At 41.9% G+C, this 24,639-nt stretch overlaps 1 protein-coding gene across 11 annotated transcripts in view; it reads right to left on the bottom strand.

Moving 5' to 3' along the window:
- Positions 1–24,639, bottom strand: part of PPP2R2B (protein phosphatase 2 regulatory subunit Bbeta) — a 509,803-nt gene that overhangs the window by 76,249 nt on the left and 408,915 nt on the right. For all 11 annotated transcript variants that reach the window (XM_019414213.2, XM_019414214.2, XM_019414211.2 and 8 more), the window contains one exon: positions 23,175–23,287. In XM_019414213.2, coding sequence (XP_019269758.1) covers positions 23,175–23,287 — 113 coding nt within the window. The remainder of the gene's footprint in view (positions 1–23,174; positions 23,288–24,639) is intronic.

Raw genomic sequence — 24,639 nt, 5'->3', positions numbered from 1 at the left:
AAACAAACAAAAGAAGCAATTTTGAAAAAAAAATTTATAAAAGTTGCATGAAATAAAGACTTCAATCCAAGATTGAAAAGATGGAAAAGATTGAAAAGACTGAAAAGATAGTAATTCAAGAAAAACTGGCAGAGAGTTTAGTACGAAAGTGTACTGTAAAGAAGTTACGTTACTTTAAGCATAAAGAATATTTATAGGTTATGCAGATCTTTAAATTGACTCAAATATGAGAAGTAAAAATAAAGACTGACTTCAGACTTCCCTCCCCAGTAAACTCAATGCCAGAAACTAGTGTCCCCAAGTTATGACAATTTTATATTCTTTCAGGCTGTAATTTAGAATAGACGCAACTTTCTTAAGCAGGCAAAAATCAGGGAACACAATATTTATGAGCTTGTACTAGAATGTAAGCTCCACCGAGGCAGGGTCTACTTCTGTACTGTTTTTCATTTTATTCTCAGCAACCAGGAAATACAGCGCTACACATTTGTAGGTACTTAGCAAATGTTGATTGAATGAAAAAAAAATTTTTACATAAAGAAAATTGGAGATCTTCTCATTCAGAGATTCCTAAACTGTTTTTTTTTTTTTTTAATCGGAACCACCTAACAGATCTTAAAGAGAATTAGAAAATAGAGATTGCTCACATCTACACTTTGAGACTTAAACTCAGCTAGTCTGGGGTAAAGCTTAAGTATCTTGATTTTGAAAAAGCTTCCCCTTCAATTTTTTCTTTTCTTTTCTCTTATTTTCTTCCCTTTCTTCCCTTTTCTCTTCTTTCTTCCTTCCTTTCTTTTTCTTTCTTTCTTTCTTTCTTTCTTTCTTTCTTTCTTTCTTTCTTTCTTCCTCTTTCTTTTTTTTTTAAATTTTTTTTTTCAACGTTTTTTATTTATTTTTGGGACAGAGAGAGACAGAGCATGAATGGGGGAGGGGCAGAGAGAGAGGGAGACACAGAATCGGAAACAGGCTCCAGGCTCCGAGCCATCAGCCCAGAGCCTGACGCGGGGCTCGAACTCACGGACCGTGAGATCGTGACCTGGCTGAAGTCGGACGCTTAACCGACTGCGCCACCCAGGCGCCCCTCTTCCTCTTTCTTTATCTTACCTGCTTTGCCCAAATTCTTACTTAACATTTTCTTTAAATGGATCCACTTTTTAGTTAATTGTATTTTGTTAGGAAACTTCACATCACACCAACGCATGAGAAAAGTTTTCTGTGAATTGCTAAAGAACCCCAAAAGAATGTTATAAAAATAAACACAATGAAAAAAACTGTTTTTAACCTACCATAACTAAGGCAGGAAGAAATAGACAATCTGAACAGACCAATTACCCCAATGAAACGGAGGCAGTAATCAAAAAACTTCCCCAAAATAAAAGTCTAGGACCAGATGGCTTCACAGACAAATTCCACCAAACATTTAAAGAAGAGTTAGTACCTGTTCTCTTCAAACTATTCTAATATAGAACAGGAAGGAAAACTTCCAAATTCATTCTATGAGGCCAGCATTACCCTGATACCAAAACCAGATAAAGACACCACAAAAAATGAAACTACAGACCAATATATCCGATGAATATAGATATAAAAATCCTCAACAAAATATTAGCAAACCAAATCCAACAATACATTAGAAAAAAAAAACATGAATCACCATCAAGTGAGATTTATTCCAGGTATGCAATGGTGGTTCAATATTTGCAAAGCAATCAACATGATACATCACATCACAAAGAGAAAGGATAAAAACCATATGATCATTTCAATAGATGCAGAAAAAGCATTTGACAAGGCATAACATCTGTTCATGATAAATGCCTCTGCAAGGTAGGTCAAGAGGGAACATATCTTTACAAAATAAAGCCCTTATATGAAAAACTCACACCCCCACATCATCCTGAAAAACTGAGAGCCTTAACCCTAAGATCAGGAATAAGACAAGGATATCCACTCTTAACTGTTTTTATTCAACATAGTACTGGAAGTCCCAGCCACACCAATCAGATAAGAAAAAGAAATAAAAGGCATCCAAATTGGTTAAGGAAGAAGTCAAACTCTTGCTATTAGCAGATGACATGATACTATATACAGAAAAACCTAAACAGTCCACCAAAAAACTACTAGAACTGATATATAAATTCAGTAAAGGTGCAGGATACAAAATCAATGTACAGAAATCTGTTGCATTCCTATACACTAATAATGAAGAAACAGAAAGTGAAATTAAGAAAATAATCCCATTTACCATTTCATCTAAAACAATAAAATATCTAGGAATAAACCTAACCAAAGAGGTGAAAGGCCTGTACTCCAAACACTATAAAACACTGATGAAAGAAATTCAAGATGATACAAAGAAATTGAAAGACATTCCATGATCATGGGTTGGAAGAACAAATATTGTTAAAACATCTATATTATCCAAAGCAATCTACACATTTAATGTAATCCCTATCAAAATGACAACAGCATTATTCACAGAACTAGAACAAACAACCCTAAAATTTGTATAGACCTCAAATAGCCAAAGCAATCTCGAAAAAGAAAAACAAAACTGGAGGTATCATAATTCTAGACTTCAAGTTATATTACAAAGTGGTAGTAATTAAAACAGTATGGTACTGGCATTAAAATAGACACATTCATCAATGGAATAGAATAGAAAACCCAGAAAGAAAACCACAATTATATGGTCAATTAATCTTTGACAAAGGAGGAATGAATACGCAATGGGAAAAAGATAGTCTCTTCAACAAATGGTGTTGGGAAAACTGGACAGCAACATGCAGAAGAATGAAACCACTTTTTTTCACCATTTACAAAAATAAACGCAAAATGGATTGAAGACCAAAATGTGAGACCTGAAACCATAAAAATCCTGTGAGAGCACAGGTAGTAATTTCTTTGACATCAGTCACAGCAACATTTTCTTGAGGCAAGAGAAATAAAAGTGAAAATCAACTACTGGGATTACATCAATAAAAAGTTTCTGCACAGTGAAGGAAACAGCCAATAAAACTAAAAAACAACCTTTTGAATGGGAGAAGATATTGGCAAATGACATATCCCATGAAGGATTAGTACCCAAAATATATAAAAAACTGATACAAAATTCAATACCCAAAAGACAATCCAATTAAAAATGGGTGGAAGACATGAATAGACATTTATCCACAGAAAACATACAGATGGCTAACAGACACAAAAAAGATGTCCAGCATCACTCATCATCAGGAAAATGCAAATCAAAACTACATTTAGTTATCATCTCACACCCGCTAGAAGTGTCAAAATAAAGAACAAAAGAAACAGCAAGTATTGGCGAGGATGTAGAGAAAAAGGAACCTTCTTACACTATTGGTGGGAATATAAACTGGTGCAGCCACTCTGGAAAACAGTATGGGGGTTCCTCAAAAACTTAAAAATAAAACTACCCTATGATCTAGTAATCACACTTCTGAGTTTTTACCCCCCAAAATTTTAAAAACCCCACTAACTCAAAGGGTACATGAACCCCTATGTTTATTTACAATAGCCAAACTATGGGAGCAGACCCAGTGTCCACTGATACATGAATGGATAAAGAAGATGTGGAATATTATTGAGCCATAAAAAAGAATGAAATCTTGCCATTTGCAACCACAGGGATGGAGCTAGAGAGTGTAATGCAAAGCAAAGTAAGTCAGAGAAAGACAAATACCATATGATTTCAATCCTATGTGGAATTTAAGAAACAAATAAGCAAAGGAAGAGAAAAAAGAGAGACAAACCAAGAAACAGACCCTTAACTACAGAGAACAAACTGATGATTACCAGAGGGGAGGTGGGTGAGGGGGATGGTTGAGAAAGGTGATGGGGATTAAAGAGCACACTTACCAAAATAAAAAAAAAAAAGTTCTTACATTCTAGCCATATAGGGTCACCTGGAAAGACTTAGCTAGCTCTAAATCTTCAATAATCAAGATTTAGAGGGGTTGAAAAATATGTACATCAAAGCAAGACTTTGGGCTTGATGTAATCAGGGATGATTTAAAAAAAAAAATCAGGAGGGGCACCTTGGTGGCTCAGTCAATTGAGGGACTCACTCTTGATTTCCTCTCAGTTCATGATTCCAGGGTCATGGAATCGAGCCCTACATCAAGTTCCCTGCTGAGCATGGAGCCTGCTTAAGATTCTCTCTCTCTATCTCTCTTTCTCTCTGCTTCTCTCCCTCATTCATGCTTTCTCTCTCTAAAAAGAAAGAAAAAGAGAGAGAGAAAGAAATAAGAAAGGAAAAACTTCTGCTATGTGATTCAATATTACGTAAAGCTATGTCTTGTACCAACAGAAAAACATAGCCTAGACTTTGGGGAACACAGTGATATTTCACAGTGACCAGCATGGTACTGGGGATATGTGATGTGACTAATATATATTGATGTCAAATATTTATAGGCAATGTACTTTGTGTCAGGCACAACACTGGGTCTTTGGAACAGGACAACAAATAAGACAGTCTCTGTCTTTAGGTTGCTCAATATGCTATTTTATGTGCCTTTTCACACTTGGGAAGTGATAAATGCTTGTTTGACAAGCTCTTTGTATACGCAAAGAGAGAGCTGGTACCTTGGCTGGCCATTACTGTATCCTTCCTTCACACATCTGTAGCTACAGATTCCAAACCCAGGAAGGTGTGAGAGACTGTCTCTTATACTTGCTTTCTATAATCATGATAGTACCTAATGCTTCTAGGGGGCTGACTATACGCCACTCCATCAAGCACATGACATGATTTATCTCCTTTAATCCACACAACCGCCAAATGCAACAAGGGCAATATGGGAGGGGTAACCTTACTTCGCAGATGAGGAAATGGAGGCACAGCTCTGACACCAGGTCCTACCCACCCTAGCGAGCACAAAACTACCCACCTATGACCCTACTATTGTTTTATGGCTATTGTGTCACCTGCCACTGCCATTTAAATCCTGTTTCCTTATCGTGGCGTGATCAGAAAAGGAGCTTGTGACGCCAATGGTTGTCTCATTAACTTCTGGCTATTGAAGGGAAAAATGCAGAGAATCAAGGCAGGTGCAGATGAGGACAGTTGGACTGAGAATTAAGTTAAATGATAAGCAAAACAAAGGCAGAGAATAAAGAGAAGATGTCACAGGAGGTTAAGAGAAAACTAATGAGCTCTTTTTTAAACAGAAAAAGAGAATGGAAGAGGTGAAGAAGGAAGCCAGGCTGCTGGGCTTGGCAGGGGGTCATTTATTGATCGACAAGTAAGAATGTGCCAAGAACAAAGACACAGATGAGGAAAATCATTTGCTGCAGTTTTCACAATGGGAGATGTCCAAGGAGGCAAAAAATGTAAATTTCACAGGGGAAGAAGATTATGAAGTAAGATTCTTCAAGTCCTCCAAAGGAAAGCCCTCCCCCCCTCCCTTTTTTTAAAGCATCAGTTTTGTTGGCGAACAAGCATCAAACCATCAAACCACATAGTTGGCCTTGATACTGACAGACACCTGAAGCTGTTTGGAGTATAGGAAACTGGGACGAAGTCTCATAATGACAGGGTCAAAGGAGACCTAGATTTGTTCAGGGAGCAGACTTTCTGTGGACTCTCCCAGAGAAAGGAGGGGGATCTAAAATTGGAGGCAAAGGAATAGCTTCTCAACAAGGAGAGCGCTGGAGTGGGGGATGCCTCAAAAGACACAGAAAGGCAGGGCGCCTTGGTGGCTCAGTTGGTTAAGCTTCCTGAGCTCAAGCCCCGGCATCAGCATCAGGCTCTCTGCTGTCAGTGTGGAGCCTGCTTCAGATCCTATGTTCCCCTCTCTCTCTGCTCTTACCCCAATTGTGCTCTCTCTCTCTCTCAAAAAAAAAAAAACAAAAAACAAAAAAAAAACACAAAAAACAAAAAAACCAAAAACAAAACACCTTACAAAAAAAAGACACAGGAAGGCTAAGCAGAATTTGTCCAAATGTTACAGATGAAAGTTATGTGATCTATCTTGACAGGGGAAACTACTTGCAGAAATGGAGGTGCATAAGGACTATTAGGGAAAGTGGAACCACAGTGAAGTTCAGCATGTAAACAAATAAAGGTGGCAGGCAGACCTCTCTTCCTTTACAAGGAGAACCTGCTGCTGTCTGTCCAGGTTGGAGTGTTCACTTAAGGCTCTCTTGTTAATTTCCAAGTCTTTGAAGGGGTCTGACTCAAGACTCTCCCCGACTATTTATTTTTCCTTCATGAGAACTGTCTGGTTTAAATTGACATTCTTTTCTAGATATATTTATAGGTATATATGTTTTTTTTTGTCTTTAATTATAGAAAAGGAGATAACCCAGCTCTTGAGTTATGATACCAAATATAGGGAAGCATTTTCATTTTTCAAGGTTGCAGATTTAGGCAAGCTAAGTTTACAGACTGTTTGGAATTTCAATCTCTCAACATATAAGGCACTTGCAAATGCTTCTGCTCATATATATTTTTTCCCCTCCCTAGAAGGGACCAATGCCAATAAAGCTCATCTCTTCCTGAGTTATAGCTTTTTCCCTTCTGATAATCAGTAAGAATTATGCAAAGGCATAGCGTTGTTAGCAAACAGAAAGAGAGAGCAATCTAATTCCACCTGATCATTTGGCCTGGCACATTGTTTTTCCAGAACATATCTTACCACAGATGCTGGCAGTGTGGTTTCTATAGAAAAGCAGTCCAATTAAGGGGAAAATTTCTGCTAGGTCAATTTTAATGTCTAATGTTGAATTTGAATTTGTGAATGTGAAATAGATTAATAATGAGCTTGTGCTGGAAGAAAAAAATAGAATTCTCTTCTCGGTGGTGAAGACAAAGGAGAAAATAGCAAAAGAACTTTTTTTGGCTGTTTTTTAAGGAAACGTGACACGCACGGAAGGTTTTTCTTCATTGCTAATAGAAAACAAAGAGAGAAGGTCTAACATCTGACAGTGGATCCTTTGACCTAGGGAGATAATTCTGCACTTTTGGTGACTGATGGTTGGAGGGTGAGGCAGGGAATCTAAAAGAAGATTTGCCACCAGAGTCCTGAGCCAACTTTTAGCAACCTTGCAGGGAACTATTATTGTGCTATTATCCCAGAGGCCACTCACAGCAGATGGCTGCAGCTTCTTGTCTACAAAGAAGTGCTTACTGCTAAGCACATCACTTTTCTCAGCCCCGTGACAACTTAAAAGTTCACTGGTCTTTCAGAAAAGGGTGTTACAGCACGGGAACACACCTCGACTTTATCCACAGAGACTCAAATTGAGGAGTTATTCTCCATTATCTCCTTATCTTTACTTACAGGTTTTTATTTTTTTTCCTTCTCAGAGTCTGTCATGTATGTATATATTTATGAATCTTTAATGGGTATATCCTTTAGGCCAGTGATAGGAACATTCACTGATGAGCCTTAAGTATTCAGGTTGATGTGGTTAGGCAGATGAACGCTGGTCATTTGATCAAGTTAGAAGTCCCTCCCTTCCTACCTGTCCTCAGAACTGTATGCTTACAGGGGCATCTGGGTGGCTCAGTTGGTTGAGCGTCTGACTTTGGCTCAGGTCAAGATATTGTGGTATGTGGCTTTGAGCCCCGTGTTGGGCTCTGTGCTGACAGCTCAGAGCCTGCAGCCTGCTTAGGATTCTGTGTCTCCCTCTCTCTCTGCCTCTCCCCCACTCATGCTCTGTCTCTCTCTCTCAAAAATAAATAAATATTAAAAAAAAAAAACTGTATGCTTCCATCCAAAAGCAACAACTGGGGTCTACCCATTATCTCTCTGTTGTGAGGATTCCTCATTTTCAAACTGGAGCCAGCTACCTATTATCAAATGGTTAATGCTAAAAGCCAGATCCTATGCCAGTATTGTTTTCTGATAAGAAGTACTATGATGTAGGTATGTTATCGACGATAAAATCAATACTTTCAGAGCTTAATAAAAGGCCCAAAGCCTTACAATGACAGAGCTGGGATTTGAATCCAGAGCTATTACTCTAAAGACTGCTACACTAGACTTTTATACCGCTATACGAGACTCTCTCCCAGAACAGTTCCAACCGTGGGCCTCCCTCCCTTACCAGAGGGTAAGTAGAAATAAGTCAGCCTCACATTTCTTCTGGCAATAAGAACATTTTGCTCACACATTCTGAACAAACAAGCAATTATTCTGTTTTATTTTAAAGTATGCATGTGACTTGTTCCTTCAGCTCCCACATCCCTCTGTGTACCGTCTTGACTCATATTTTGGGTTTGTCCACAGAAAATAAACTGCATTTCGAAGTCCTGGGGAATTTAAACTGGCAGCCAACACATTTTGGGCTGTGTTGTGATTCTGAAGATATGCTTCTTTTTAAAATACATGAAGATGGAAAAAAAGAACAGTCCCACTGGCAAGAGGAATATGTGAGCTGGACAAACACACAGTGGCCCTTCTAATGCAGATGACTTAGGGACCAAAGTCCCTTGCAAAAGCCCTGGGGACTGGGTCTATCCTGGAATGAATGAGTTTCCACCCCAGTTTTGTATACCCAGAAGAAGCAGAAGGCAGCCTTTCTGTAGATGTGCTGTACAAGTTAGTAGTTTGGGTTTACTCAGGGCTTTGGGTTACTCATGGCTTCTCCAAATGGAGTGTTCCAGGCCCTCACATTTTGCTAGCTACTTGGTAATTCAGGGAACATAAAAGGAAATGAATATTTGGGTAATGTCCAATCAATTTAAGCTTTTACATTTTTATTGAGGATCTTCAGACTTGCTGTCTTTCATTCAATCATTTTTTTCAGTTTTATGTTGTTTTCTGTCCCTAGATATACTTTGATATCCTGGACTATGGGGGCAGCAGGGTGGCCATAGTTGATCCTTGACTATCTTGGAGATTTTTGGCCAGTGAATGGGAGAATGAAAATGATGACAATAACCATGATTACTATGGCAATTAGAGAAATCGAGGGAAATCGAGGGCCACACATGGGAAATCAAGGGAAACTGAGGAACACACAAAGAACAAGCACAATACCAAACATGTTCTCCTTTGGAGTCTGGGAAAGCTGTGGAGGCTGATCTTGTTAGATGAGTGATAAGAGCCCTTGGTAAATGCCAGAGAAGCAAATTGCCCCTTCCTGGAGCCGGTGGGCATTTGTCTCTGTCATTCCTCTGGGCACGGGGCTCCATTCTCTCTGCATGGATAGCAGAGCAAATCCTGCTTTGGAGGCAGATGAGAGCTTTTTAAAATGGTTCTGCACTGCTAACCAACCTCGGTCACTTTTTTCTCTCTGGCCCAACTCTTGCATGGAAAATTGAGGTGATGATTTATATGTCGTAAGCAGTTCTGACAGGTGCACTCTGTCTTGGCTTCCTCCAGCCTCAGGACTAATCGGAAGCTTATCTTTTCCTTTGTGTAATAGGGAGCTGTCAGGTTCTATGACCCTCCAAACAATTCAATCACTCACAAGAGGATTCACCTTGGAGGGAGGACGCCTTCATATTGGAGAAGGTCCGTGGAGGCCATGCCCTGACATGTATCAAAACAGTGGCAGTCAAAGGGCTGGAGGGCAACATGGCCACACTGACAAGATGCCATTTGCTTCTTCAACTTAAACGCTTCCTATCTTCCAGGAACTTCCTGGTTTGTGCCGACAGCTTTTCTACCATGATGTACACCCTGTCTTGGGTGCAGAACCTTTAACTATGTGAGCAAAGAAGGGCTGTTTCCAAAAATGACCACTGCAGAGAAGAAAGGGCTTGCACCACTCTTGGGAGGAAAGAGCAACTTCCTTAGTAAGGTCTATGATGCCCAATGGTCTGGGCATGACCTGCCTGCCTTGTCACCTGCACCTCGCTGGTACCACCTATCTCCCTGTGCTCAGACTTTTCAGGCACTATGGCCTTCATTCCATCTCCTGGTCACCTGTGCAACTTCCCACCTCATGGCCTTATTCTCTGCTCTCTCCAAATGGATCAAATTCTCTGGTCTGTTCTCCTGTGTACCATCCACCTCTCTTCTGCAGGCCCCACCTGGTGTCAGTTTCACATTAGGGGGCATTTGATTCACACCCTTTCCAACCAAAAGAGACAGTAAGATCCTTGAGGGCAGGAACTGGGCATTCATGTTCACTGCTTCAAGTCCAGGGCCCAACGCAGTGCCTGGCTTCCAGCAGGGACTCAAGAAGTACTTGAAGAATTATGGAGAAAATGAATAAGAGACCTGGGTGGGGCATCTGTTCTTAGTTGATTTGACCATTACCTAGGGCAAAGGCATATTTAATCAGGACTGATGTGACAGTCAACTGTGAGTTCATGTGCAGAGATGACTTTACTGTGGGAAAGAACAGTGGTAACCAAATATGGCTTTGTCACTTCTGACTCAATATCTAACCTTATTAGTCCTACACTCGTTGATAATCTTATGTTCCTCTGCCACTCCCCCCCCCTTCCCTGCCCACCTCACCCAGAATGCTTTTCTCAGATGCTCTTTGAATTTGGAGAGCAAATGATTTTATTTTATTTTTTTTTAAGTGAAGCTTTCAGATGTTTCTAAACATCTGCTTTTTGGTACCAAAATGGGATAATTTAAATTTGCACCCCTTGTGTCTAGATGTTTTGACATTAAACAGACAATGCCCTTATTTAATTCAAAGTTGCAGAACCCTAAACCCCTGAAATAATGAGAGGAAGTGGAATCACAGAGCAGATAAAAAATGCTGAGAAGGAGCTCAGGCAGAGTTGAAATATACCACAGGACTGACTGTAATACCAAGCATAGACACAGGAAGTGGGCGCCATTATGCTTTGACATAAAAGTGCATAACCACCTAGTTTCTCACTGATCATCATCCCCGTGAGGGCACACATGTCTATCTATAACTACAGATGTGGACCCTTCTTTCCATAAATGCAGATTTGACAGATGTTAAGCTACACAGAAGGAAATGTGTGAACAGTGATGGTTTCTAGATTGGCTAATGCGGCATTTCTGCCTCAGGAGGTCTTTATGACAATGGGATAAAACCTCCATCGTCAGACAGTTGAAAATCATTGCTTTTGGGAAGCCAGATACTATGGTGGTTAAGAGTGGGGGAGTCTAGTGTCAGAGGACCAGGGTGCACTCTGGTTCTGCCACTTGCTAGTGAGCAAATGTGCACAAATTGCTTTCTCTACATGGAGCAGTTTCCTCATCTGAAACGGCAACAACAGTTTTAAGCTCATGGGGTTAAGGTGAAAATTCAATGGGGAGCATGCAAAGTGCCTGGTGCTGTATCAGGCACTAGTAAGTGCTCAGTTAATGTTAATGAACTTGAAAGTCAAGAGAGAGCCTCTATTAAGAATCGTTCCTCATCACATTCTATGGCTGGAAGGCAGTAAGAACTTAATGAAAATGCTGCCAGGTGAACCTCTCCTTGGCTCGACCCAATTCTTTCAGAGGGCATTTCCCAAAGTGGGGTCCAGAGATGTGCTATTTGAAATAACAGATCCACAAGCTGTTTGTTGTTACGTCTGTGATAACATAAGAAGCTAAAGACAGAATCGAATCAATGCATAGCTTCATTCACTGAAAAGGTGTGGCTATAGAAAACTAAAGTGTCCGCTGAACTAGGAAGTGGCTTGGTGATGTGATGATTCATATTCTGGTGCCTTATCTATAGACTGCCACTGGGCCAAAGACCACATTTTGAGGAGAATGTCATAAAGAAAGGGATCCCATGAACTGAGCAAAGGGTTTTTCATGGTCAATGAAGCTGGGTGGAAAATACCTCATGTATCTTAGAGTTTGACAGCATGTATCCGTATATTTGACCTATATATCCGTATATAGGTCTTGAGAAATCCTGAAATACGTCTGTTTAAATGTGTTTAAGTGAGAGTTTCCCCATATATTCTTGAGCAAGAAACATTTGTGAGAATGAATGTGTATAGGTTTTTATCACTACCTTTAACATTTTTTTGGTAAAGAACATGAGCCCAACTCATCATCTGATCACAACAAATTAAGTAAGTAAACACAAATTAACACCTTTCAGGTAGAAAATTCCTTTCTTGTGGTTCAATTATTTTAAGGAAACCAAAGAATTAAATAAACATTTTTTTTTTCTGCTTATAACCATCTCTTTTAACATGCAAGTATCCTTAGGTTTTCCTCCAACCAGTTTCTTATGTACCCAACTCCCAAAGTATCTTTCTGTACATTAACCTCTAGGGAAATATTTAAAATCTTTTTCTCAGGTAAGGATAGCAATGCAAAATGCTTACCTTTATGTACCAGGTAAAGCCTGGCTTACAACATACTAGGATCAAAGGGACTATATCTTCTATTGAACTTGATTCCAAACCCATTTGTGTTAATTATTTTCTACAAAAATCTTATGCATCATGAGCAGATGCCCTAGAATTTTTGTGAATTCAAATTAGTTCTTTGCATAAGCTGGTAGCAAAAGGGATCTAGGCATATATTTCTGATCTCTGGTTAAGTAAGTCTAACCAAAAAACAACTACAAATCAGTTCTAGGCTTTGCTGACATTCTAAGGTTTCTTGAGCAATGCTCTGCTTGGCATTGTGCCACAAGCACTGCACGCCCACACACGCCCACATGTCGCTTTAGGGATTGGCACTCACACCTCTCCCTCTAGCAACAGTGAGCCAGGACCTGGTCCAGGGACAATGTCTTTCCCATCACACTGAAAATTCAGAGAACTCCACCTGAGTAATTCAGAAAATGGAGGTACTTTTCTCTTGGAATCATCCAGTTGTGCTAGGATTTTCCATTTACTGTAAAAACATACAGAGGGCCCTTTAAAGGAAAAGACCAGGAAAATAATACTGATAACTTCTCTTTTGAGAAACACCCACCTGGATCAGTGTGAATTAGGTTTGACACAGTGGAGACATCCTTGCTTGCAGAGCTTAAAAAAGTCCAGCAGCCTGCCTCGCCTGGCTAGCCTTACCACATCTCTGAAATTCAGATGAGCTAATGACCAGAGTCAGGAAGAGAATGGCTCAGAGTCTAGAATACTGTCCTGCCTCATGACCAGGCAATCTCAAGATAAACTCTATCAGAGGCCATTGAACACTGCGATTTTCTTCACTAATGTGGTTCTTTTCTTTTTCTCATGCTAGTAGACTTCTCAGCTTCCTATTGCCATTAAGTATACATATGGGGAGTGGCATTTACTAGTTCCTACCACATTCCAGAAGCCATGGTAGCCTTCCAAAGGGGGTGGGAGCGAGAGACAAAGAGAACTGGATCTTAAATCAGGTATAGGAGTCTGCTTATATTTGCATTTATGTTGGATCTGATTATGACACTGTAAATGCAGCAGAACAAAGGTAGCTTTCAGATGAAAGAAGATATTTATTGTCAGTGAATACACTCTGAATCTGAGGCAGCTTTGGAGAGTCAGTATAAACACACGTTCAGAATAAAGCACAATGGATTACTGGTCTCAGCTGTAACATTGCTTTGAACATTTACAATTATATTCATGAGACTTTCCTGAAACTCTTGGTGTCCAGGTGACAGACAAGAAGGGAGGGGAGAGGAGAAAGGTAATAATGCTGACCATGTACTGTTCACAAGGCATCAAGCTACACACTGTCAGCCTGTTACTCTATTTTATTAGCATGACCTTTATAGGAAGAATGTATAGTGACTTCCATTTTACAGATGATGGCTGACAGGTGGTCAGAGCCCTAGCCCTTTCCTGCAGACACTGCAGTATAGTGTTAAAATCACAGACTCTGGAGTCAGTGTGAATCTGGTTAAAAATGCGACTCTGCCTCTTAGCAGCTATAGCCTGTGGGCCAGTCACTTCAGCTCTCTGAATTAAATCTCCTTATCTGTAAAATGGGAATAACAGCACCACCCACCCCACAGGGCTGCTGTCAGGCTGTAATGAGATGGTGTTTATAACGTGCCCAGTGGAAAGTCTGGCACACAGTATGTGTTTAATTAATGTCTCAATAGTGTTAAGTTTTAGAGTACCCTGGCCATCAGATAGGCTGCCCCCTGATTCCACAAGGAGTAGGATGGGAAAATAACTTGAGTTTTACAATTATTTTTTTTTAGTTTATTTTGAGAGAGAGACAGAGAGAGCGAGTAGGGGAGGGGCAGAGAGACAGGGAGAGAGAGAATCCCAAGCAGGCTCTGCACTGTCATTGTGGCGCCCACCACAGGGCTTGAATTCACAAATAGCAAGATCATGACCTGAGGTGAAATCAAGAGTTGGACGCTCAACTGACTGAGTCACCCAGGTGCCCCAAGAACTTGAGTTTTAAAGGGCAGAACCACTCACACACAACCTCACTGATGTGCAGAAGCTTACTCCAAATCAAATCACAAATCACTTTATGGAAACTTAGTGTAGTGCCAACCTTATTTTGATAGTAAAGATCGCCCTCAGATTATCCTGTATAGAACCTTCAGGTGAGGAAGAGAGAAGAAGACAAAGAAGACAAAGAAAATGAAACCAGAGAACCTTGACCTTGGAGCGGACCTTTGAGGTCATCACGCCAATGGCCCTCGAACCCAGGTGGTCTTTGGGACTTCCCGGGATACAGCTGAGAGGGGAGAAGATCCCCTGGCTTTGCTCCTGCATGTTCAGAGTCAGTGAGCTGGGGATAACTGAAGACGTTCCCAGAGTCTGATGATCATCCCTGTTTGGTAAACCGTGACCTAGTTCCATGTATCTTTCCTGCTCCACCTTCTCCCAAAACAAAATGGAAAACTCACCTGAGCCCAAGGCACCAGCAGCTTCTACAGATTCCTTGACAGGTTGTTCTCTAGAGTTACTGCTTATTCAGAGTTTGCTTTACAATGAAGAGTCAGATGAGTATACCAGATATTCTACTTTAATGCGAGGGGAAGGATAGTAAAAACATGAATTCAAGTCCAAACACTACCACCTACCAGCTGTGTGACCTCAGGCACATTGCTTAACCTCTCTGACTTCAGGTCCCACATCTCTAAGATGAGGTTTGTTTCAGTAGCTACATGATAGGTGTAACTCGAAGATTAAGTCAGCCAATACAGGTAAAGTGTCCCTGGAACACAGCAAATGCTCAATCAATGTTTGCTGCCCTTATTCCCATTCCAATGGAATTGGTTCCTTCGCCTAACACTGCACACAACTAACACTGTCTCACCAAACATTAGCCAAAGAACAGGAGAGGGACATCCACAACCCTCACCCCCAAGAGACGAAACATGTCAAAACACAGAGGCTTGTCAGGAGGGTAGTGCCTGAGGCTCCTGTGGAGTGCTTTCTGATCCCATAACTGAAACCCCATGACACACACAGATACAATCAGATAATGATGGCAATCAATAATGATAACAGAAATTATTATTTATTTTCATAAACACAGACTATGTGCGTCCCGCTGAGTTACACACATCACATGCCAGCATTCGCTTTCAGGGCAGTCAATCAATGGGAAATCTCAATATCCACCCGCGGAGGCAGGAGGGGGAGGGATGGAGGCAAGGCTGAGAAATGACCCCCACCAGAGTGACACATTCACACAGTTAATCTGATCCAGGGGGCCATCCGGGGGCCATTGCAGGCCTGTGAATATGGAACAGGCTTGATTGATTTTCACTGCAGTAGCTAAACTCTTCATTGTTATTTGCAACAAATATAAGGAAAGGGGAGATGAAACTGTAAAAGGATTGGATATTAAGTCCCCAGAGCAGCAATAAATCACAAAATGAAGTCTCGAAAAATTAAAAATGGGCAGGGGGAGGCTGTATCTGTGTCCTAAGAGGCCTTGGCTATCAAAGCATAAAACCAAAATTAAAACCTGGGCAGTGATGGCCGATCGTGACTCATCCTGTAACTTGCTCTAAAAGTGGCCTGGGCTCACCCATCCTCCTGGAGTGAGCATCACCATGTGGGCATCACAGAAGCAGCAAGAAAACCTGGGGTTCTGTCTGCACAAAGCACAAAGTGTCTGCTTCTCGAGCCTCAGTTTCCTCCTTTGATAATGGGGAGAATTACACCCATACCACTAGAAAGAGGAATGTATCTATTCATGTCCTTCTTGCCATCCAGGATCCTGGGGAGCATCAAATGAGATCCCCAGCTTGAAAGAACATCTATCTTTCAAGATGCATCCTGGAAACTCCATCCCAATCCTGCACCTCTTCCCTTCTGTTCTTTCCCCAACATGGCACATTTCTGTGCTCTTCTTAGGACATTTATCCTACCCAGTGTTTCTCAAAGGGTGGCCCAGGAATCTCATGCATCAGAACCACCTGGGGGTTTTCCAGGAGGGGTCTCATCAAAGACATCAGTTGGTACCATTCAGACTTCCTAAACCAGAATCCCTAGTGATAAAGCTAAGGACTGTGTGCTACAGAGCATACCAGGTGCCCTTGAAGCACTCTGCAGTTTAATAACTACTGCTTCAATTAATTTCATGTTGCACCCACTTGCATTGGTCCCCTCCTTTCTCTCGAGGGAAGGGAGTGTGTTTCGCTCATCTTTGTGAGATCTACTTGGTGGTACATACTTAGCACGGTGCTTGACACACAGTGGGCACTCAGTAAATAGGATACAAATACATTAAAAGTTCTACGTGTCAGATGTTATCACCCTTATTGTTGTCAGGATAATGGACCACATAACAAATAGTCCTGTGTAATGGTAACTGGTAAGACCTCTGGGGTCAGATAGACCTGCACTCCATTCTTGGCTTTGCCACTAATTATCTGTGGGGCCTTAAGCCAGTACTTACCTCCTTGAGCCTCTGTTTACACATCTGTAAAATGGGCATGATGCCTAAGGCATAGGATTGTGATGAAGAAAGAATTGTAAAACATATATTACACAGCTCAGCCCGGAGCCTGTCACTAGGGGAGGCTGAACAAATGTAGTGGCTATCAGTACACTTAAACCACTGGTCTATTTAATCAGTTCTTTAGAAAACAGATCAGGTAGTGAAACTAGTTGTTTCACAGAAAGAATCATTTCTGGGAAAACAGCTATTCTGTGTAGTCAGCCTTACTAACCCCATGACCTGTTAGCCACAATCCCTGAGAAGACCCTTTCAGAATTCAGAGCTAGCAAACGCTCTTGCTGACTGGCCATGGTTTTAGACTGTGGGTAGGGGGATATGCAAATAGCCACTGATGAGATTTGCAAACATCAGGATCATTCTATGTGGAAAAACATTAGCCTAGGAAGTCACAGGTGTGTGTCCTGAGGCTGAGAGGAAGACAGTAGTCACCAGCAAAAGGTACGTGCATAAAACAGGATGTCATTTAATCTTTCTGTCTTTAATCTTTCTAAAAAACAGTGCATCCATTGTGTGCCCACCCTGTGGCAGAAAAGCCTTTGTGACCCTCACCCATGTTCCTTCCTCCCTACCAAAGTCAAGCTCATACATTAAGAAAGCTTTGCCCCTTTGGGGCGCCTGGGTGGCTCAGTCGGTTAAGCGTCCGACTTCAGCTCAGGTCATGATCTCGCGGTCCGTGAGTTCGAGCCCCGCGTTGGGCTCTGGGCTGATGGCTCAGAGCCTGGAGCCTGCTTCTGATTCTATGTCTCCCTCTCTCTCTGCCCCTCCCCCGTTCATGCTCTGTCTCTCTCTGTCTCAAAAATAAATAAACATTAAAAAAAAAAAGAAAGCTTTGCCCAAGAATTCTGAGAAACACAAATAATGCAAGTGCCCTGCCCTACAATCATGAATTAGTATTTTCTTAGAAGACAGAGGCTATAAGAAATCATCATGAAAACTTGGGAGTCAGATAGACTAGGTTTCAGTCCCAGTCCTGGCATTTTCTAGCCATGAGATCTTGGGAGAAATCCTTGTCTACTCTAAGACTCCGTTTCCACTTCTGTGTAATGCATTCAATTAACAAATACATGGCCGACCATGTGCCACACACTCTTCTAGGTGTTGGAGCTGCGGGAGAAAACACAATGTGGTTCCTTTCTCTTGGAGCCTACATTTGAGTGGAGGTGGAGGGGCAGCAGAAAATGGACAAATGGTTTCTCAGGTAAGGATACAAGCTAACAAAAGAGGGGGAGGGTGAAGCCACCGAGAGTGAATGGGAAGATGTGAGTGTGCAATGTTCCCTCTGGTATTCTAGGGGAGCTTCTCTGAGGGAGGAAGGCTCTGGATGGTCCAGAGAGAATAACAGAATGTCCCTGGCAGAGTTACTGTTAGAACTACTTGGTACAGAGATGTGAAACGCAGCACCTGGCATATAGTAAGCATGTAATAAACATGGCTATTATTATTATTATTATTAACATTAACTGTAAGGAATATTTAGATAAAATCCATTAAAAACAGGAATTCATTACATCCCCTTTATTTTTGGGAGAGGTTACGGCAAGTCACAGCTTGGTAGATCACACCTTCTGAAATCTCTATTTATATCCAGTTAAAAAGCAAATTCCAATCTGGCCTAGGTTTCCAGGACACTGGCAGCCAACCATAATGAGGTGAATAATAACTCCAGGCTCATCCTGCAGGGAGAAATATGCTAAGTGTGATTTCTCACCACTCAGCTCCCATCCCAGGCTGATGAAGTTACTTGAACTATGAGTTTCTGTTGCCTAGAAAGGGGCTCTGAGGGTTTCTTACCTCTGGGTATTGGGAGGCTGGGAAAGAAGGGCAGGAAGAATCATGCTAAGTAGAGCTGCAGAAGACCTCAGGGTCATTGCTTCTGCATGTTGAGGTCAGAGATCTGGAAACTCACTGTGTATGAACGTGTGGGTAAGAAAGAAAGAGGAGTGGGTGGAAAGGGAGAGAGAGACAGACAGACACTATCCTAGAATAATAATGGCACTAATTAAGAAAAAAACATTTCAAATCCTCAAATGTCTATGTCCAAGTGTAAGATTTCTAGTCCCAGCTCTGGAATAACCAGTTGGCAGACAATGGACAAGTCACTTCTCTGAGTCTGCACCAGGTTTAAGGGCTCAGGTCCAAGAGCAAAGTAGGTCAAGATTTGATTCTTAGCCCTGCATGATCTTGGGCATATTACTTAACCTCTCTGAGCTTCATCTGTACAAATGAGTATTTAATGGTGAACCATACGTCATGTGGTAGCTAGTGCAGAAAGAGTGTGCAGTATGATGCATGGGATATAACAAATGCTCAATAAATACTAGATGCCAGCATTTTCACCGGCCAAATACTTATCCTTTCTCACTGGCTGTTCTGAAGATGAATCAAGGAATTAGGTAAAAAAAAAAACAAAAAAAACAACACTTTGTGATATAAATGGCATTTTATAGCTATAAGGTGTTATTATTAAATTATCATTATGATTATTGCTTTCAATGTTATGATACTGAGCAGGAGATATGGTTTTCACAGAAGTGCTTCTCATAGTCTCTTTGGGTAATGAGTGACTGGATTGAAAAAGCTATCTTCCATGAAAAAAGGGAAAAAAAATAGTCACATTCTTGCTTTGAAAAGCTGAGCCTCCTAGCACTGAAACAGATCAGGTTCATTACTCAGTGAGGATTAATTAGCTGTCGGGTATTATTAAACGTTCTCACTCTCAAGATCCACATAGAACTGGAAACTATGAAAGTGAGCGAGAGGTAATCATTAGACAGGGAAGGGGGGGAAAGCTACAAATGCTGGCAATGCAAATTTTGAGAGAGGAGCATGTTAGTAAAATACAGGCTGATTAATATCACGTCAGCTCATTTTCTGTTTGGAGTCATTGTTCTGAATCCCAGGTCTTCAGAGTTGCTTGGGTTTTTTTTTTCTTCTACAACTGGGATCAAAAAGGAAAGGAGGCTGGCCTTTTCAGTGTTTTCATCCAAGAATGCTGCAGGGTGGATGATTACACCGAAACACAGTATATTTGAAAGCCTAGGAAAGTAGATGGGGTGAAATCGAATATGGGTAATTACAATATTATAGCAAATGTGTCTCTCAGGTTGGTACAATAACTATTGAAATGATTGAAAAGTAGCAGAGGCTCATAAAAAATGATAGCTCAGGGTAACCTTAAAAGATGATAGAATCCAGTGACCACAGACCTACTGTCTTAACTACAGGGGCTTGTATTAAAGATGTCCATTCCTCAAGATCACTCAATTTGCTAAAGGGAATCACTGGGGCTGGGGCCCAGGGATCTGAATTTGTAACTAGGACCATGGATACAAAAGCACAGACTATGCAGTCCTCTGTGTGGCAGCTTAGAAACTAGCATGGAGAGAAGAAATGTGATTCACTGGCCCAGGGTCACACAGCTGGTTAAGAAGAAAGCAAGAATCAGAACTGGGGTTTTCAAACTTCCAGCCACACCTCAAGGCTTCCTTCCATGTCTGGTATGTACAAAATCTACTTCGTAACATCACTGTCTTACCTTAGGGAGAATCTCTGCTCTAAAGGAAACATGCACAGAGGCCTTCTCTTCATCATGGGGACAACATCTCTGAGTAGCTAACCACAGATGTATGAAGTCCCATAGGATGCCACAGCCAACAGGAATTCATTGTGGGAACTACAGATGGCATCTGAGAAAGTCCATTCACAGAGAAAACAAGGACAAGGTGACATGTGGGCAGAAGTTCATGTCGTGAACCCCCCAGTGGCACCTAAGCCATCTGTGTTCCTTACAGGATTGCAAACTTCCAAGGGGCTACAGATGGTCTTACTCCCTTTGGATAGGCAGCAGACTGTCTGCCACTTACTAGACATCAGTGAAGAGTTTGTGGAATGAATACCACAGTATAAAAAGTATATGAAAAGGACAAGAATACACATTTTTTCCTGTCAGTAGGGAGTAGTAACAGTCATGATAATGATAATGATGAAGATAATATTAAATGGCCAGCAGGGAACTAACATTATCGAGTGTTATGTGTGAGTGAGACATTGCACCGGCTAACATTTCATCACACACAATACAGCATGGGATCCTTGCAAAACTCCTGGGAGGCAGTGAATCCTTGTAATGCACATGGGACTTTGGAGGCATAAAGAGTTTAGTTCATATGACCAACGTCCCTGGCTGGAAAGCAATAGAGCCAAACTTCTAATCCAGGGCAGACTGACTCAATGTCCATACTCTTCACTACTCAACCCTCAGGTCTGCAAAACCTCTGAGCATTTAGACCATCAGCCCACTCTGATACAGAGGACTTGCATGGCCATTCTTGAGGCTGAGGAAGCAGGTTGATGAGACGAAGCTGAGAAGCCAATGCTTGTTTGCTCAGAAGAAACTCAAAGAAAAAGTAGGTAACCACAAATACTGGGTAAACACATGATAGCCTAGCACTGTGGCCAGCACTGAGCCTGTGCTCAAAAAGTACCCACTGAATAAAGAGAGGAACAAATGAATTAATGAATTAATGAACAAATAAACAAGCAAGGTAACCAGGCACATGCTGATCCTTCAGTTCCCATATCTGCTTCTCAACCTATGGTGACAACCTCTTTTCCCTACATGTACTGCACTGTCTCTCTGATCTCAGTTTTTGGTCTTTAGTAGGGCAGCTGGTATGTGAAAACACATATTTGAAAGGTTTGAAAGTCCCTTGGGGCTAGGGCTGGTCTCAAGATGTGGATCTGGGAATGCTGTACCATTCACAGTATGCACATCTAAAACCAAACTCACCATCAAGCCCTGAACCACTTTACCTTGTATTTAGAGAGCCTTCCCCTAAAAGTTTGCTCTGAGAAATACATTTCTTAAAAATTTTTATTAAAAAAAATTTTTTTAAAATGTTTATTTATTTTTGAGACAGAGAGAGAGACAGCATGAGCAGGGGAGGGTCAGAGAGAGAGGGAGACACAGAATCTGAAGCAGGCTCCAGGCTCTGAGCTGTCAGCCCAGAGCCTGACGCAGGGCTTGAACTCATGAACAGTGAGATCATGACCTAAGCCGAAATCAGACGCTCAACCAACTAAGCCACCAAGGCACCCCTATTTATTTTTGAAAGAAGGGCGAGCGAGAGAGAGAGAGAGAGAGAGAGAGAGAGCGAGTGCAAAAAGCAGGGGATGGGCAGAGAGAGAGGAAGAGAGAGAATCCCAAGCTAATACCACAGAGCCTGACAGGAGGCTGGATCCCACAAATTGAGAAATCATGACCTGAGCTGAAATCAAGATCTGGACGGTTAATCAACTGAGCCACCCAGGTGCCTTGAGACATCCATTTTTAAAAAAAAAAAAATTGTTTTTAGGTTTATTTATTTATTTTGAAAGAGAGAAAGAGAGAGCAAGCACGAGCAGAGGAAGGGAGACAGAGAAGAGAGAGAAAATCCCAAGCAGGCTCCACACTGTCAGCACAGAGCCTGACATGGGGCTCAATACCACAAACTGTGCAATCATAACCTGGGCCAAAATGAAGAGTCAGATGTTTAACTGCCTGGGCCACCCAGGTGTCCCCAGAAATCCATTTTTAATACCACTTTCCTATGAGACCTTTTCTGATCTCTAGAACCAAATATAATTTCTTCACCCTTTGATCAAACTGTAACTCTCACTTACTGCATTTAACTTACTCTATTTACTGTCATAAGCATTTTTATAGGAGACCTCCAAATCCTTTCCTTACCAGACTGTGACTTTCTGGAGGGCAGAAGGGGAGCTACTCAGACTGATAGCAGAGATCATATACTGACTACCAGCCATGGAAGGAGGGCACATTTTTAGTGAAGTATGAGGTTCACCGTTTAAAGTTTAGTAAGTATGAGGTTCACTGTTTCACAGACAGAGAAACTAAAAACAAATTGCATGACTCAAGTTCAAAAGGGTTAGGTGACTACGTGAGATTCTACGGAGTGGCAGAATTCAAACCCAGGCCTATGAGATCCAGAAGTTCACGTTCTGAACCATGCTTCATGACCCAGCTTGCCACGTGGGTCATCCCATCCCCTATGCCTTGAGTACAGAAACATTTTAGAGAACATGAGCACACAGAGGCTAAGCATATAGTAATGCATGGCAGTGGCCACGTGGGCGAGTCCTAGGGGGTTAAAAGAAATGCATGAATCTGTAGTCATCAGAGCCTGGCCCCTATCTTGCCCACCCCCCCCTCCCATCTGCCACCAGACACTCAGACAGGTCGAGCTCCCACTTCACCTCCTTTACTCACATGTTATAGTTGCAACCAACCTCTAGCAGCAACCCACATGCAGCTGAACCCGGGAACCCTTCCCCTGAGCCTGGTGGCCAAGAGAAATGAAAGGCGGTGGCCAAAGCTGCCGCTGGGCTCACCCGCAAGGTTGTGATGGTGGCAGGATCCCGGAGCCGGCCCTCCTCATCTTTCAGGTTGTAACCTTCTGGCCTCTTATCACGCTCGCTGACTTTCCACAGCTTCACAGTTTTATCTGTGGAGGGCAACCAGAGCAAATCAAAATTACAGTGAAATGAGCTTGAAAAGGAGTCTTCTATGTGGATGGTGGTGGGCGGGGGTTGGGGAGCAAGGAGAGGTGGAGGTAAGGATGGAAGGAAATGCTACAGAAGCTGGTTCATATCAAGGGTTCCGAGCATAAATCTCACATCATCGGAAGGCAGAGCTCATGTTTCAAATCAAAAGTATACACTGTGCTGAGACCAATGGTTTTCCTGACGATGGCCTATGAAATTTAGAGCTTACACGTTATTTTGGTTCATTCAGTAAAAATATTTATTGAACACTAAATCAGAGCAGCTACATATACAGAATTAGCTATGTAACTATGTTATCAGCATTTGCTATGGAAAATGTATTTAATATTCACAATAACGCTGAGAGGTAGATACTCCCATTTCAGTCCTATCCCACCAAGCACTTCCTTACCATGACCTGAAAGGCCCTCCGTGAGCCACACCTGGAGTTCCTCATCCTTTCTGGTCTTACCCTGTGAGCCCCAGTCACCCTGCGCTCCAGCCATATGGCTTCTTTATAGCTCCCTGTTCACATTATCCCCACTCCAGCCTTAGGCTTCCCATGAGCTGTGCCTTTAGCCAGGAAGCCTTCTACCTCCTCATCACGTGACTTGTCCCTTCACTTGGTTCTATTTGTGTCCCACGCTCAGAGGGGCCTTTCTGAATCAACCTGCATCAAAATGTCCCCACCATTCTCATGCTGCTCCCCCCTGCTTTATGTTTCCTCCTAGAACGTTTCGCTATCTGACAACATATTTGTTATGCCTCCCTCACTAGAACATAAAGTCCCTGGAGGCAGGGATTCTGTCTTGTTCATCACTACACATCCAGCACCTGTAACAGTGCCTGGGACACAGAAGATGTTCAACAAATATTAGTTGGGTGAAAGAATGAACCCCATATCTACACAGTGCATCTTGCTAGCAATACTCAGAGTTAGAAAATGGTAGGATCATTCATCAAAATGCTCCTCTCCCATTGCAGTCTCCAGGCTTGGAGTCCCCAGCTGGAAACGACCTTTTGCAACTGTGTTCTGTTCCAGCACTTTACACTACTTGCTGATCCCGGTGATTCTCCACTGCAATAAAACAGGGCAAGATCTCCAATGTCTACAGGGGTGAGGCAGGCCAGGGGAATGAGTGAGAGGGACTGAGGGCTTGGAAGGCAGGAGATGGTGAGCTCCATCTGCAGCCTTTTGATTTGTTTCCTAAGAAGATGTGTTTGGGCCAAACAGAACGTATGTGTGGGTCACGTGCCCTTTGCAGGCTTTCCTGAACAGGTCCTGCATTCATTATTTGTGCTTGCTCTAGCT

This window comes from Panthera pardus, unplaced genomic scaffold (assembly GCF_024362965.1).
Source record: "Panthera pardus isolate Hobbes unplaced genomic scaffold, ASM2436296v1 HiC_scaffold_2, whole genome shotgun sequence".
Lineage (NCBI taxonomy): Eukaryota > Metazoa > Chordata > Mammalia > Carnivora > Felidae > Panthera > Panthera pardus.
Note: the sequence above shows the minus strand (reverse complement) of the source record. Positions and strands in the feature narration are given on the sequence as shown.